The sequence below is a fragment of the Epinephelus moara genome, chromosome 24 (assembly GCF_006386435.1).
Source record: "Epinephelus moara isolate mb chromosome 24, YSFRI_EMoa_1.0, whole genome shotgun sequence".
NCBI lineage: Eukaryota > Metazoa > Chordata > Actinopteri > Perciformes > Serranidae > Epinephelus > Epinephelus moara.
The window spans coordinates 25,457,368-25,472,674 of record NC_065529.1 but is presented as its reverse complement, the minus strand read 5'-3'; the positions used below and the strand labels follow the sequence as shown (position 1 = coordinate 25,472,674).

General features: G+C 41.7%; 1 protein-coding gene across 2 annotated transcripts in view; it reads left to right on the top strand.

Annotated features, from left to right (window-relative positions):
* The window catches only part of col7a1 (collagen, type VII, alpha 1), a 79,571-nt gene that overhangs the window by 42,476 nt on the left and 21,788 nt on the right, over positions 1 to 15,307 (top strand). For both annotated transcript variants that reach the window (XM_050038254.1, XM_050038255.1), the window contains 21 exons: positions 1,347 to 1,451; positions 1,544 to 1,609; positions 2,028 to 2,063; positions 2,157 to 2,192; positions 2,290 to 2,337; positions 2,426 to 2,461; positions 4,281 to 4,406; positions 4,590 to 4,799; positions 4,882 to 4,917; positions 5,024 to 5,068; positions 5,181 to 5,297; positions 5,406 to 5,477; positions 5,992 to 6,036; positions 7,494 to 7,529; positions 10,234 to 10,269; positions 10,364 to 10,408; positions 10,512 to 10,544; positions 10,763 to 10,825; positions 10,943 to 10,978; positions 11,502 to 11,582; positions 11,716 to 11,784. In XM_050038254.1, coding sequence (XP_049894211.1) covers positions 1,347 to 1,451; positions 1,544 to 1,609; positions 2,028 to 2,063; positions 2,157 to 2,192; positions 2,290 to 2,337; positions 2,426 to 2,461; positions 4,281 to 4,406; positions 4,590 to 4,799; positions 4,882 to 4,917; positions 5,024 to 5,068; positions 5,181 to 5,297; positions 5,406 to 5,477; positions 5,992 to 6,036; positions 7,494 to 7,529; positions 10,234 to 10,269; positions 10,364 to 10,408; positions 10,512 to 10,544; positions 10,763 to 10,825; positions 10,943 to 10,978; positions 11,502 to 11,582; positions 11,716 to 11,784 — 1,377 coding nt within the window. The remainder of the gene's footprint in view (positions 1 to 1,346; positions 1,452 to 1,543; positions 1,610 to 2,027; positions 2,064 to 2,156; positions 2,193 to 2,289; positions 2,338 to 2,425; positions 2,462 to 4,280; positions 4,407 to 4,589; positions 4,800 to 4,881; positions 4,918 to 5,023; positions 5,069 to 5,180; positions 5,298 to 5,405; positions 5,478 to 5,991; positions 6,037 to 7,493; positions 7,530 to 10,233; positions 10,270 to 10,363; positions 10,409 to 10,511; positions 10,545 to 10,762; positions 10,826 to 10,942; positions 10,979 to 11,501; positions 11,583 to 11,715; positions 11,785 to 15,307) is intronic.

Here is a 15,307-nt window from a genome sequence, read left to right as displayed (position 1 = left end):
ATTGACATTACCATCACACTCTCACTCACTGCTGAATCAATAAGCTTCTGAGAAGCCGCTATATAAATTCACTAGCCTCTAATGATCAAGCCTAGCCTTTAAGAGGGAGCCACTTCTGAGAGGAATCCAGAGGGGCACCAAATGTCAGACTGCTGTTTTCATGTGCAAATTCATATTAATTATCTCTAGAACATCAGTGGAGGGGTGGCAGCGGCCACCTGCTTTGATTTTATAGTTCAGCCTCCACTATAGCGCAGGAGGAAGTAACCCTGTGTGGAGAGAGTCTCAGGCTGCAGCCGAAAAGTCACATAAATACGTTCTCTGTCTTTTCGGAAACACTTGTCTTTGTGTGTGTTAAGGAGAATTCATAAGGACTCAGGAAAAGACAACCATGCTGCTGAGAGAATACGACTGCACTCCAACAGAATTTTTCATGCCGAGGTCCCCAGATAACATTAGCTCACGGCCAGGGCCCCCTTTTGCATGATGTCTTTAAAATCCCATTGACAGTACAATGGGAAATGTAAAAACAACGACTTTTTGATATGTTTAGTTACTTTTATTATGCAATAATAATGACATTTCAATGTGCAAAGAAAATTTTAGGTTTATTTTTCAAACCTTTATTTTTTTAGCATTGAGATGAGCACTCCTCATCTTCCCTCCAATTTACTGGTGCCCCCCGGTGGCTCCCATGGGCTCCCACTTTGAAAATTGCTGCACTAGGCTGCGTAATAATGTGACAGCTGATGTTACTGACGTGGGTCTGCCACGGTGAAATTACAGTGTGCCCGAGATGGACTACTAAAGCACATCTTAGATACTCTGCCCTGTGTGGTCTTACTGTGTTTCTTCATGCAGCTTTATAAACGTAGACAACCTGGTAAAAAAACATTACCTCATGGTAGGAACTGCAATAAAGGAAGTATATAGACTACCAGTCACAAAGATAAACCAAATGATTGTCACACTGAGAGCTGTTGCTCACACTCACCCCCCTGTCCACTCGTATTTATTGACATGAATCCCCAAAAAGTATGATTGTATGAAGATTATTATCAGATTTATGCAGGATAGGCATATTGTTTGTTTTTGTAAAGGGCCAAGTGATGCATTTCTTTAAATGCTGCTGCTGGCAGAACAGCGCTTTTAAAGGATGGTCTAGTGTATCCTTTGCTAGAGGAGATAAGAAAGGAAGCATTCCGTAGCTTCTAGAGAATTCGACCAGCTTTTATCATGGCTGCCACTTAGATATTTGCGGGTGATTTCACTTGGTTAGGAATCTTCCTAAGGAAAAAAGACTGTGCAAGCGCAGCCTCAGTTGTATAATCGCATGTGTTTGCCAGGGCCGTGACGGGCAGAAAGGGGACCGGGGCCTTCCTGGGTCTGCGGGACCCACTGGACCTGCTGGGGCTCCTGGAGTACCTGGCAGCATTGGTCCTCCTGGACAGGTGGGATACATGTAGACACCTTTGAAAAATATTATAAGTGGGAATGATAGGTTGTTATCTTTACTAATCTATACACTGTCCCTGCCTCCCAGGTGGTGTATGTGAAAGGAGCTGAAGCAGCACCAATCCCAGGCCCGCAGGGGCCTCCAGGAACCCCTGTGAGTATGCATGACTTTGACATTACTTTTAATTACATTCTTTAAATTCATATTGAAGTTAAACACACACATCACTGCTTCTCCTGAAGCGCAGTGTGCTAGGAATGATATGGACCTCTAAGGGCTAATGTGCATTAATGGAAGATAAAATAATTATAACTCAAAAAAAGTCCTCTGCATTTAATTATGTTTTTATAATATTGTTTCTTTTTGCATACTATCACAGACAAGGTCATTTTACAGAAACATCAGCTAGAAACCTCGAGCTTATAGTTCTTGTGTGGCCATGTTGTCCCCAGCAGCATCTCTCCTACATGTAGCAGCATGTGTTTTATCTATCTGTCCCTGTGTGCCACTGCAGCCCTCCCACAGTCTTATCTGTTGATGTTTTTATCATTGTCCTTGCTCTGTCCTTCAGGGTGTACCTGGGATCCCTGGAGCTGTGGGAGCCAGAGTAAGTCGTGGTTGTCTGCATTGATCTCAGTTTGCTTTAGATTAGTAATGAACTTAGTCGTGTTTTTTGACCTTCTAACTTTCTTTCTTCCAGGGGGATAGAGGTCTGCCTGGCCTCAAAGGTGATGCTGTAAGTTAAACTTTAATTTCTGTTGTATTGAAAATGTGACGTGGGTGAGGTTTCATGTGTTTTCTGTTGACACTTTAATAACTTTTTTTATTGGCAGGGAGACCCAGGAGAGGATGGGATGCCAGGCAAACCTGGGACAGCAGTGGTAAGACATCAGCACATCATCTGCCATGACTCAGCTCTGACTTGCTGTTTATTTCTATTTAATGATGTCTGTGTGTTTCTCATACCAGGATGTACAGAAGGCTCTGGCCGGCTTTGGCATTCAGGTATGTAGACTGCACACAACCATAATTTATAATGAAATATTCTATCATATTTCTGTTTCTTGAGTACTGTATGTTTAAATGCATAGATACAGTTTTACATTGGATTTGAACATGATGAGGTTTGAGCCTGATGGTTCCTTTTGAGATGGAAATGTTTGTAGGCATTGATAAAGAGCACTGACGACAAGGTGGGGTACTGCAATAGTACTGATGATAAGTGACATTTAAAGGTCCAGTGTGTAGGATTTAGTGGCATCTAGCCGTAAGTTTGCAGAACTGAAGCCTCTCCTGAGTGCCAAGTGTGTAGGAGAACTATGGTGCCGACATGAAAACACAAAAGGGCCACAGGCTGGAGTCGAACCCAGGCCACTGCGGCAACAGCCTTGTACATGGGGCGCCTGCTCTACCACTAAGCCACCGACGCCCCGAAAATGAGATTGACATTATGTTGATAATACACATCTGATAATATCATATAAATAATCCAGCACCTCTTAAATCATTTAAGTTTCCTTCACTTCTCGATTTGTTTCTTTTCTCCAACGCCATCTGGTTGCCGTTACACTATCCATATAAGTGTAACTGCTCTTTTTTTACGCTTCTATATAGTTATGGTTACTGACTCCTTCTCAAGCTGCCTACATTCGTATTTTTAATGTTATTCATTTGACAAAAAAAGAAAAAGACAAAACGCATATAAACCAAGTTAAAGATGAATTTAACTGATAGGATGTCTATATAGCTATCAGCATAATATCATTATCATGAACTCTTGGCCGTGCTAATTGTGTAGAGAAAATCTGTTATCATGCCAGCTCTACTTCAAAGAACAAATTTGTTTTGGATTGACAACTTTGATTGTCACTCTTTTCATCAGTGCACCTTAACGTAATATTCTACAGACCCACAAACATATGTCGGTGTAGTACATTTTTAAAAATACCTATATGGTCCTTGTTAGTTGTCAGATACTTAATTAGTCATTTTTTTGAAGTGAAAATTAATATGAGTTAATCTAAAAATACATTTTGCAAACTATAGACTCCCATAAGAACAGTAAGACCATCTTAACTGGATTTTTTTCTATGAATTTTGAACCACCTTAATCTCAGTTATTTCTCATGTATCTATTACGGATATATGACTGAATATTTCAGCATAATGTTCTTGCCAATGAAAAATGTCCTGGGACCAGTGCACAGTGTTTTCATTTGTCCATTTGTTCTTGCAAATGTCATCATGTCATTTACAGCTTGCGGATTTATTTATAATTCATGTTCGGCTGTTGTCAATTAGTTTGAAAATAAAAATGTCTTCAATGTAGTAAAAGCGGGTTTACAGAGTCGCCATGGTCAAATATGGGATTGGCTCTTGGTTTTTTATGGGTATTATAAAGTAGGACAGCAAGTAGTTAAATCCCAAAGCAGCATGTGAGGATTGATGTCATAGACGTCAACCGATGACTGACATAGGTTTATGACTGATTTGTCACCTCTTAGGAAATATGTCGCTCTGAGGTGGCGGAGGAGTTTGCGAACCTCATTTAGTATTCCTGCAGATCAATCTCTCATAGTAAAATCATATGTGTCAGAGCTTTAGTGTGAATACATTTTAAAATGACGATTGTAGTTTGCTTTTTTCTGGGCTCATGTGGAGCATGTGAAAGAAGACGCTGATTACAAGCAATCCTCCAGCTGCTGAAATGAAATCTAAATGACTGGTCTTTAACTGATGTCTCAAGCTCTTCACAGAAAGGTGACTGTGGCTGAAAGTTCTGAAGCTCTTGCTAACCATTTCCTTTTTCCCTCCCTCCACACAGATGTCTGATCTGAAGGTGGTTGTGGACAGGAAGGACATACTACTGAGTCCTCCAGTGCAGAGGGACGTAAAAGGTGACAAAGGGGACAGAGGTGAAACTGGACCGAGAGGACCATCTGGTGCAGATGTAAGTATGACTAAGGGCATCTTGGAGGCTTACAGGGAAAATAGAAAATCTTGATGAAGACCCCTAGTAAGATTATAGCGAGTCCAGATGGTGAACTACATTTCGATGTTTATTAAAATGTCTAATCAACATAATTCAAAATTTAGATTTGTATCTCTCTCTCCAATTCCTGTTGTGCACCAGGGTTCCCGTGGCCTTCCAGGAGACAGAGGAGCGAAAGGGGATCAAGGGGAGAGAGGACTCTCAGGAGCACCTGGACCTCCAGGTAGAGCCATTGGAGAGCGAGGGCCAGAAGGACCACCAGGGCCCGCTGGAGAGCCGGGCAAACCAGGAATACCGGGAGTTCCTGGGCGAGCTGGGGAACTAGGGGAGGCTGGAAGACCTGGAGATAAGGTGAGATGAGAGTTGGGTGGACAAACCTTTCATGAGATCATTGAACATGATTATGCTAATATCGCATATATCTGTATTTCAGGGGGAGAGAGGAGAGAAAGGTGACAAAGGAGATGCTGTAAGTGTCACACTGAATTTGGTACTCCATATCAAGTTAGTTGGAAGAAATTCATGTTTTATGGAAACACTTTCACGCTGAACTGAGAATTTCCTCTGTTTTTCAGGGAAAAATTGGTCTATCAGGAGCACCTGGCCCACCAGGTCAAAAGGTAAACTCCTTCTCATCCATGGTGTTGATGCAGTGAAACTACAGAGATTCCATATTTTGTAAATATAAGATACACAGTACATAGGATGTATTTCTATGTGTATTTACTGTAGGGAGCATCTGCTGACTCAGTGCTGGTTGGTTCGCCTGGGGTCAGAGGCCCTCCAGGACTTGCAGGACCAAAGGGAGAGCCTGGTGCTGCAGGACCACCGGGACCTCAAGGAGAACGGGTAAGATTTACACATGATAATAATAATTGAAACTCACATGTTGTATGTGATATCATGCACTATCATATGCTTCTATATGTAAATGAGATTTTTTAATGTGTCTTACAGGGTTTTGTGGGAAGTCGAGGTGATAAAGGAGACCGAGGACAGGCTGGAGAAAAAGGACGTGATGGCTTGCAGGTAATCTACTGGAACTAGACTTAAAATGAATGTAGGCCAGGGACACAAAGTGCGGTGGCCAATGGCCTCTTCCCTACATCCTACCCCCCTACCTCCGACCCCTTGCATGGACCACACCCATCTTCGTAATGATGTCAGTCGTGAATTATTTGGCTGTGTGCCGGCTCCTTTAAGTAAACAATAGGAGCCGACTCACAGCCGACACAAAATCTGTCCACAGGCAGACAGAAAGGCACATAAATACCTGACAAAGTACACAGAACAACTTTGGCAGTCGGTCCTGCTACAGTTGCTGTCACCATGACCATGCTTTGCCATGATGACACACACACACAGACTGACAAGGTGAAAACAATACCAGCCGTCGGGACGTGGTTACGGCTGGTAAATATTGTAATAATCACAGACTGCTAAAGTGAGATAATCTGATTTTGATCTTACTGCCACTATACTAAAGACATGGTGAAAATCTATAACATGTTTAATAAAAAACAATCTGTGGTTGTCATTTCAGGGAACAGCAGGAGAACCAGGAAAACCTGGTCAGGATGGGAAACCGGTAAGTGTGAGACCTTAATGTGAGCTATAGTGAGTTATACATTTCAACTGAAAATTGCCAAAATTGTGCTTTTGTTTTTTTAACAGAGCAGGTTATAGTAATGACTTTCTTGGTTTAGAGACACGTGTGTACCTATTTAATGAATATGTCTTTTAACAGACTTGGTAAGTTTTTTTTTTTGTTTTTTTTTCATCAGAATAACAATATACAGTCAATTATGTATAGTTATTAATACATTCTCTTCTTGTTTATTGAGTATATGCCTTTATTAATTGACAGTATTGTGATATTTAATATCAATTCATATGCATGACATTACGCACCCACTCAACTTCTTCTTGTTATCGTACTGTTTACAGTGATCACTAAAAGCCCAAACACAAATGATGTAATGTATGTCATGATTGCATGGTCGGGTGCAGGAGTAAATGTGACGAAAGGAGAGTCGAGGTGTTAAAGCAATACTTCACCCACAAAATAATAATTTGTGTATTACTCAGTCACCTTGTGTTACCTTGAATTAGTAAGGAAAACTTTTCTTACGAGTCTCCACAGTGAATTAGGAATCCAAAAACGTAGCGTGGGGATGGTTTGTTAACAACTGCAAAAGTATATTAAAACATCTGTATCAACGCTTCCTTGTAAACAGTCTCACGCACAGATGAGTAGCACGAGTGTTTAAACTCTGGTTAATGGAATACATGAGCAGAGTTCAAATGCTCGAGCTTCCCCACACACACACTACTGGCATGCACAAATGTTTTGAATAGTAATGTTATAGCAAAAATGCATGTGTTTGGTAAGTAGTGAGCATAAGACTGGATAAATGAGACTTGGATTATGCTGCACGAGTTGTGTTAGAGTTTGTTAACGGATGTTTTGATATTGTTTTGTTGTTGTTAGTCACGTCCCCCTTTGACTCCAATTCATCATGAATTCCTCTTCATTCACCGGAGGCATGCTAGAAAAACAAGTTTTCCTCACAATGTCAACATAACATGGGGGAGTAATTGATGTACAAATTATTATTTGGTGGGTGAAGTATTCCTTTAAGCCCTTCCTCACACTTTTTGTTTTCCTTCCCTCCATGTCGGAGCAGGGCCCATCAGGGCCTGCTGGTCTTCGAGGTCAACCAGTGAGTAACCTGTAACCCAGCAAGGGGGCCTCCTTTTAGGCTTGATCTTCAGATTAAACCACTGGATTGGCTGCAAGCACTAAGCTGATGGAGCTCTCTTTCCCCCCTCTTGAGCCGAGGCTTCATAGATCCTTAGAGAGTAACCTTTTGCAGCTGTGCGGCTAACACCTCACTCTCTCACTTCCTCTCTCTCCTCATATGTGTCTTATCTGTCCATTTCCTTTTCTGTGTTGTTTGTTTCCCCTATTTCAACACTGTTTTCCACCCACCTGTCCCCCCACCCTCCTGTCATCCACCTTCCTCTGTCTTCTATCCTCTCCAGGGCTTGCCTGGGTTCCCAGGAGTTCTAGGCAGACCGGTAGGTTCTCTGCTGCTGGCTGGCATGCTTGAGCTCTGGAGGAGCGGGGGCTAGGACAGCCTGTCCCCTTTGGTATCGGATACAAGTGGGAAATGGACCAAAGCTTTAGAGATACCAGGGGGGCTTTAGCTTAGACAGCAAGTAGCTGAAAGATTTATCTGCATTTAACAACAGGAAACAGCCTATCATCAGGATGCACACATTGTCATGTACCTTCCAGGCAAATTCCACCCATTTAATCTTAATGCATTTGTATTGGAAACATCCTTCTGGGAGCTGGGGTCTGGGTAAGAATCAGACCTTGATCGGTTCCTCCATAAAATATTAATGAAGACCACCTGTCCCCAAAGCATTCGCGTCAAACTCAAAAGTTGAATTTTAAACGTGTAAAACACCACAGATTTGTTGAAGGAGATGAAAGGAAGTCAGCTGACATCCTGAGCTGAAACTCTCACCAGGATCCAGTGTACCATAGTAGAGGGGAATACGAAATGGGGTTATTGTTACTCCAAAAAGTACTGTGTTGTCGATTCGCTTGAGTCTGCTTATCGTGCATGCAGCTGTGCCTGCTGTCTGTTGTGTGCTTATCCCTCTTACAGCGCTAAGCTTACCATGGGAGTGTCTCTTTGTTGACATTGTTGATCCTGTGTTTTTGTATTGTCCTACCTGTTGTCACGAGTCAGTCAGATGTTTCTGTGTTTGTATTTCTGTGCCTCCTAGAGAGACGTTCAAATCAATTAGTGACAAGTCTGTGTGTTAATTATGTAAACTCCATGTTGTCCAATGCTGAGTATATAAAGAATTATATACGTTTTTAAGTGCTCGATTTTTACAAACATATTTATATATAAATATGTTGCTTCAATGAATAGTTTTGACATTTTTGAAAAATACAGATATTTGCTTTCTTGCTGAGAATTACACGAGAAGGTCGATACCACTCTCAAATGTTCATTGAATATGAAGCTTCTGCCAGCAGCCAGTTAGCTTAGCTTAGCATAAAGACTGGAAACAGCCTGACTCTGTCCAAAGGTAACAAAACTTGCCTATCAGCACCTCTGAAAGCTCACTAATCGGCACGTTATATTGAAGCAGCAACGTCCAGGGCTGAAAAATGAAGCCAACACGGACGTGTCAAAATGTGCAAATCCTCAAATGGCCAGTTGTGACCGGCTCCAGAATTGAGTCAGTTCCCACAGACTCCTATGTTAAAATGCCCAACTTTACAACAGAAATAAACATGTTTAAAGCCCGGTACAAAAACAGTTTTGGTCTCTATAGCTAATTTCCTCCTTGAAGGCAACTGTAAAGGGGTGGTTATTAAAGCTTATAGTTGCACATGACTAAGGTAGTGACTGCTTCGAGTGACAGGCTGTCTGCAGGTCACATCATGGGGCTCTCAGTCAGATCCATCTCTCACTCTTCCCTAGCTCCACCCTTCTGATTAAACATGATTGCTCCTGACTCCGAAAATCCAAGATTGTGACGTCCAAAATGCCAAACTCGAGGCTTCAAAACAGGAGTCCACAAATCAATGGGTCACAGTAGCTACATCCATTATTTTTTTATAATCTGTGACATAGGTGTGGAATGGAGTCACGTGACTTGGACTCAAGTCAGACTTGAGTCACAAATGTGATGACTTCAGACTCGACTTGACAAAATAAAAAGACTCGATTTCGACTTAAACAGAGATGAAGTATGACTTCAATTTGCCTTGAGCGTTTTGACTTGAAGATACTTCCCCCGAGTCCAAAGATGAAAAAGTATGTTATTTAAAAAATGTGTCACGAATCAATTAATTTCCCTTCATTTCCTGAATCAGCTAACGTTAATGTAATTTCTTCCCAGCAAGGTCACACTTAATTCTCCACATCTACTTAGTTTGAACCAACAGCATCCAATGAAGTTGCAGGACAGAGCCAGAGATGAAGAGTGAAGAGATAACATTACAGAGCCACAGTCAGAAAAAAATGATACCGAGGGTGATTTTGTTTGTTTACAAAAGCCATGCGGTGGTAATCAAAAAATAAATTGCAATATGCGAAACATCTTGGTCAAAATTATGGACGAAGATAAAACATTCTCCAACTTATTTCAACATTTGAAGTTGTTAAATGGAGACTAATGTTAACATAGATGGAGAGCTAATGTTTTGCTAACGTTAGCTTAATAACTTACTTTTTAACAAACTTGTTTTAACAAATATACATTTTATAAAGAATTCATGATTTTTTGTAAATTTAATATATGATTACTCTTTTGTTAAAATGGCAGTACATTTGGTGAGGAGCACATTATGACTTATGATAGGACTCAAAACTCAATGCTTAGGATATGGGACTTGACCCAGCACGTGTCAGTCTTGACTTGGAACTTGCTTCAGGGCTTGATTGTAAAGATTTGAGACTTACTTTTGACTTCTATGGTTATATCTTGTTTGTTTAATGGGCACAGTGGCTTCCTGGAGAATTGTCATCACCATGAGGTTGCCAAGCAATCAGCCGAGACTCCAGGAAGTTATTAGCTATTTAATGACAAACACAGTTGTATCAATCTTCTCATCTAACTCTGCAACAAAGCTAATGCGTTTTTTTCATGATGTCAAAATATTCTGTTAAAATGTGGCGTGTGTGAAGTGTGCAGTGTTAGGGAGTAATTTATGATGTGAATATTCTGTGTATGACTTGTATTTTGCTTTTAGGGAAACCCAGGAGAGCCTGGCATAAGGGGGCCAACTGTGAGTATCACACACACAACGAAGCATGCATACACATTCACCGACTCGTATCGACAGCAGCACATAATATGTTGGTGGTATGTGTTTCAATTAGGGCCCCATGGGTCCCAACGGGTCTCCAGGTCCTGCAGGTGTGAAGGTGAGTTTACATCTCGACGTGCTGCCTGTTACAGCATGTATACTGAGATTCTTTTGTTTGTTGCTTGCTGACGAAAGACATAAATCTTTTGTGTCTGTGACAGGGTAATCAAGGAGAGCCAGGTGTTGGTGTCCAGGTAAGACAACTCTACATCTTTTCAGAATTAGAAAAAAAAAATTTACCAAGCAGGTTTTAACTTTACGGTGTGTACAATTAGGACACTGCACATTTTTGTGCACGATGTGCTAAAGTTCTTTTAGACAAAAGGTTCAATTGTCCTAATCACATTATAATCTGGACAGTGAAGTTCTACAACACATCAACAATGTGTGACTTAATTTCCTCTGTCTGCAGGGTCCTCCTGGAGCCCAAGGGAGCACAGGTCTGCCAGGACCACCAGGCCCCCCCGGAGCAGTAGTAAGTGTCCCCACAGGGAGACGCTGCTTTCATGTTTCCTCATGAAATTCATCAAAAACCTCATGCTGTGTATCATATTGCGCTCCTTCTCACCACTGCATTTATTTCTTGCTGCAGGGTCCACAGGGACCTTCAGGACTACCAGGGCAGGTGGTGAGTATGCGATCCTGATCTGGCTGCCACTGTCTGCAGCGCTGTGGAGCACAGTGAGGAAGTGTAAAATTGAGGAAATGTTCTTTGCCTGAGGCATTTCGATTACAGCTGAAAATGGGCAGGTCATTAAATAAAAATGCCAGAACATGTGTGCCGAGCTTTCGTTGACAAATGGAGGCTTCAGCCGCATTTTGTGTTCATGATTTGAAAAAGCAGGTTAGAGAACATGTGATTTGTTGTACCTTCAGCTGATAAACAAGCTGTCCCCTCAGCATATCCTGTTCACTGTGTGACAAACTCTAACCACTTTCTTTGTTTCATTTTTGTTGTAAACTTTTAGCTTAAGACCCCATAACTGATCCATATTAATTGATTAACTGTGGTGCTCAAGGTGAATTGGACAGCTGCATAGATTCTTTTTAGATGATTTGCAACCTTTGTAGAGCACTTAAATGTGAACGTGACTGCACATGCTTCAGATTGCACAGGTATTACAAATACTGAAGTATGTGCTGCTCCTCAGGGTGAAGCAGGTAAACCAGGAGTCCCTGGAAGAGATGGGGTGCCGGGCAAAGATGGGATACCTGGGTTACCAGGAAAGCAGGTGTGTATGTGTGTGTGTCTGTCTGTCTGTGTGCTAGAGTTTGTGTTCATGTAGTCGACTGTGTATGCAGTGAGCACTGTGACATTTTTATCAGGTCCCCCTCGGTGTCATCATTGTGTAATTTGTTCCTCAGGGCATTTCTGGACCTCCAGGCCAGAACGGCTTAAAGGGGGAGCAGGGAGACAGCGGTCCTCCAGGAAAGGTGAGAACATGCTGTATCTACCGAGCAGCCTCTGGCTACGAGGACAGTCAATGAAATTGGTTTTGTGGTTGCTTTTATTGGATGTGATTCAATGAAATTGGTTTTGTGGTTGCTTTTATTGGATGTGATCCCAGCTACAGAATGATTTGCTGCCTGAAGTGATAAAAAACATTTCTGTAGTGCTATTATTAGCTTCCTACTGCGAAAGTTTTCATCTGATGCCTATTCTGAGTCTTCCCTGAGGGCCTGTGGTCAGGCTGCTGTTGTTTGTCCACCTGGGGCTAGGGCTGCATGTAATAACCTAAGTAATGCTCCAGAGATATTCCCCTGCAATATGTACACTTTTTAAAGGAACACTTCATCCCCAACTGACCTTTTGTATTTTTATTACTCCCTGTGTTAGATTAAATTCATGAATAAAGCTCTGCGTTTAAATACGTACCATGCCGAATCTTCCTAAAAAACAATGTATAGATACATACAGAGGTAATTCCTCTCAATCATCATTTATGGGTGTGGCAGTGATTTTATTTTATTTTTTGAGACTCTGCCCTCTGCCTGTATCAAGGAAATTTCTTCAAATTTGGCACAAATGTCCACTTAGACCCAACAATGAAGTGATTAGGTTTTGGTGGTCATAGGTCGAAGGTCAAGGTCACTGTGACCCTATCTGTCTCATTCTTGTGAATGCAATGACTCAAGAGCACCTGGAGGGAATTTCTTTAAATTTGGCACAAATGTTCACTTTGACTCAAGGATGAACTGAATATATGTTGTTGGTCAAGGGTCAAAGGTTGAGGTCGCTGTGACCTCCCATCCATCTCATTCTTGAGAACGCAATATCTTAAGAACAGCCTGAGGGAATTTCTTCAAATTTGGCACAGACATCCACTTGGACTGAAAAATTAACTGATTAGAAAATGTGGTGGAAGGTCAAAGGTCAAGGCCAGTGTGACCTCACAAAATATGTTTCGGCCTTAACTCAGGAAGTCATATGCTAATTATGACAAAACTTCACACAAATGTCTACTAGAATAAGATGATGAAGTGATGACATTTTATATCCAAAAGGTCAAATGTCAACTTTACCGTGACATCATGGTGTGCTGCATAACACAGGCCATTATTCAGTGCCATATTTCAGGAGCAGAAGGGGAAATATTCAGATACTTAATTGGTGACACTAATCTCGGGTGCCCACCTTGAAACAGATTGTACAGATCTTCTGTGCTGCCGGGGAAAAATGTGTGTGAAGCATCCATGTTTTCACAGACAGATAAACTTGACTGGTGCACGGAGGCATACAATCATGGGGCAGTAATTATAGTTAATGGGATGTTAATGGCTTTATAAAAAGGTAGTAACCAGGTGGCAGACCATAAGTCGTACACATCCAAGAGTAACAGCAGCGGAAAAAATCACAAATATAGCAAGGTGAAACGCCAAACAAGAGTGAATCTGGGGTTGACTTTTCCTTTTACTCTCAGTGGTGAGCATGTTTAGAAACAGCATCCGACAGTCCTGCTTAGGATACTTTTAACAACAACAGCAAAACTATATCAAAACATCCATGTACAAACTCTCACACAACTCATGCAGTATAATCCAAGTTTCCATTATCCAGTTGTATGCTCAGTACTTCCCAAACAGACAGCTCATTCCAATGGGGATCTGAACTGTAAGTGAAAATTATCTATGCTCTCTTCAAGGCCAGACTCAACTGACAAAAGCGGTAGTTTTACCTAGCTGATCCCGGGAGCTGCTGGTCTACCACTGCCTCAGTCAGTTAGTTTTTTTATGTTATTGTGTGATTTTGGTGAATCTGTACGAACACTTTAAAACACTAAATTCACACAATAACACAAACTACCTGGGGTCAACCAGCAGCTCCCGTGTTCAGCGAGGTAAAATGACTGTTTTTGTCAATAAAGTTTAAAGAGAGCATTTTGCACTTGTAGTTCAGCTCCCTGTTAGAAAGAGCTGTCTGTTTGGAAAAGTACTGAGCATACGACTGGATAAATGAGACTTGGATTATGTTGCATGAGTTGTGTGAGAGTTTGTGAAAGGATGTTTTAATATAGTTTTGCTGTTAAACACAGACGCATATGACTTTAATTTATCAAGAATATTCTCTGGATTCTTTGTTCGCTAGAGGCACACACACAAAAAAAAAGAAAAAGTGGCAGGGGGTAATTGACATAGAAATGGTCATTTGGGGGTGAAGTATGCCTTTAATGTTGTCTAGGAGTTCCACTGGTAGCTGGTTATATGCTGCTGCCAGCCGTCTCTATTAACTGATAACTGATTTTTCTGAGTGGGCTGCAGCACTGTGAGCCATGATCCTGGTGGGAAAGTCGAGCACAGTAACATCAAGCTGTGATGGAGTTACACCAGATAATTGTGGACCTGCTCTCATTTCTGTCTCATTTTACCTCTTTGGGGTTCGCTACATACCTTTAACTTGGGAAACATTTAGGTGTGGTTTATGAATTTTGTGTGTCTTGGTGAAAACGTGCCCAAAAGCTACCTCTGTTGAAAGTGAGTTCTGTATGGAAACATATTTGAATATTTGTTCACGTGAGCCAGAATCAGGAGACACACACAAGTTTTACAAAAGTCTAGTGTTAAATTAGATGACATCATGTCTGTCAGTGAGTTCCCTACTGCAGTGTTAAATATCCAGCAAAAACATTCCTTGCCATTTGGTGGGTTTTGAGCTGGGATTAGGAAGGGATCAAAAACAAACTGTTATTGATTGACATTCAATGTGCAAATTTTGTGGCACTTGCTCACCCAGTAAAATGAGTTTTCACATGTCTTGAACATATTTAGTCTTTCTTGTATGCACTCCACTCTCACAGGTCTGTATTATCTGGCACAGTACAGCCCTGGAGTTTTTTACAGAATTGTAGCTAAATGGGGGAAAACTCTGTGGAGGCCTGTAATGCCTTCCACTCTAAAAATAACAGAGGAGCCAACCATGACTGTGAATTTCAGCTAAATCCTTGCATAAATTTATGGATAATTGGTTTGAGTGTTCTATTAAAGCCTGCACCAGCCTGTCAGTCTGCAAGTGGCACAAGCTGGTCTAGATACCATCCATCCATCCATTCATTTTCATCTACTTATATGAGGCTGGGTTGCAGGGGAAGAAGGTTAAACAACGTATTCCAAGCGTCCCTCTCATCAATAACGATTTCCAACACCTCCTGGGGGATCCCGAGGCTTTCCCAGGCCAGATGAGATATATAATCCATCCAGCATATTTATAGTCTGCTCCAGGGCCTCCTCCCAGTTGGACATGCCTTGAAAACCTCTAATGGAGGGGCACCCAGAAGGCATCCTGATCAGATGCCCGAACCTGGCCCCTTTCAATGCGATGGAATAGCAGCACTTCTCTGAGCTCTCTCCAGATGTCTGAGCTCCGTATCCTACCTCTAAAGCTTGTTTTGGTCGCTTGTATCCACAGCCTCATTCTTCTGGTCATTACGCAAAGCCCATGACCGTAGGTGAGCCTAGGGAC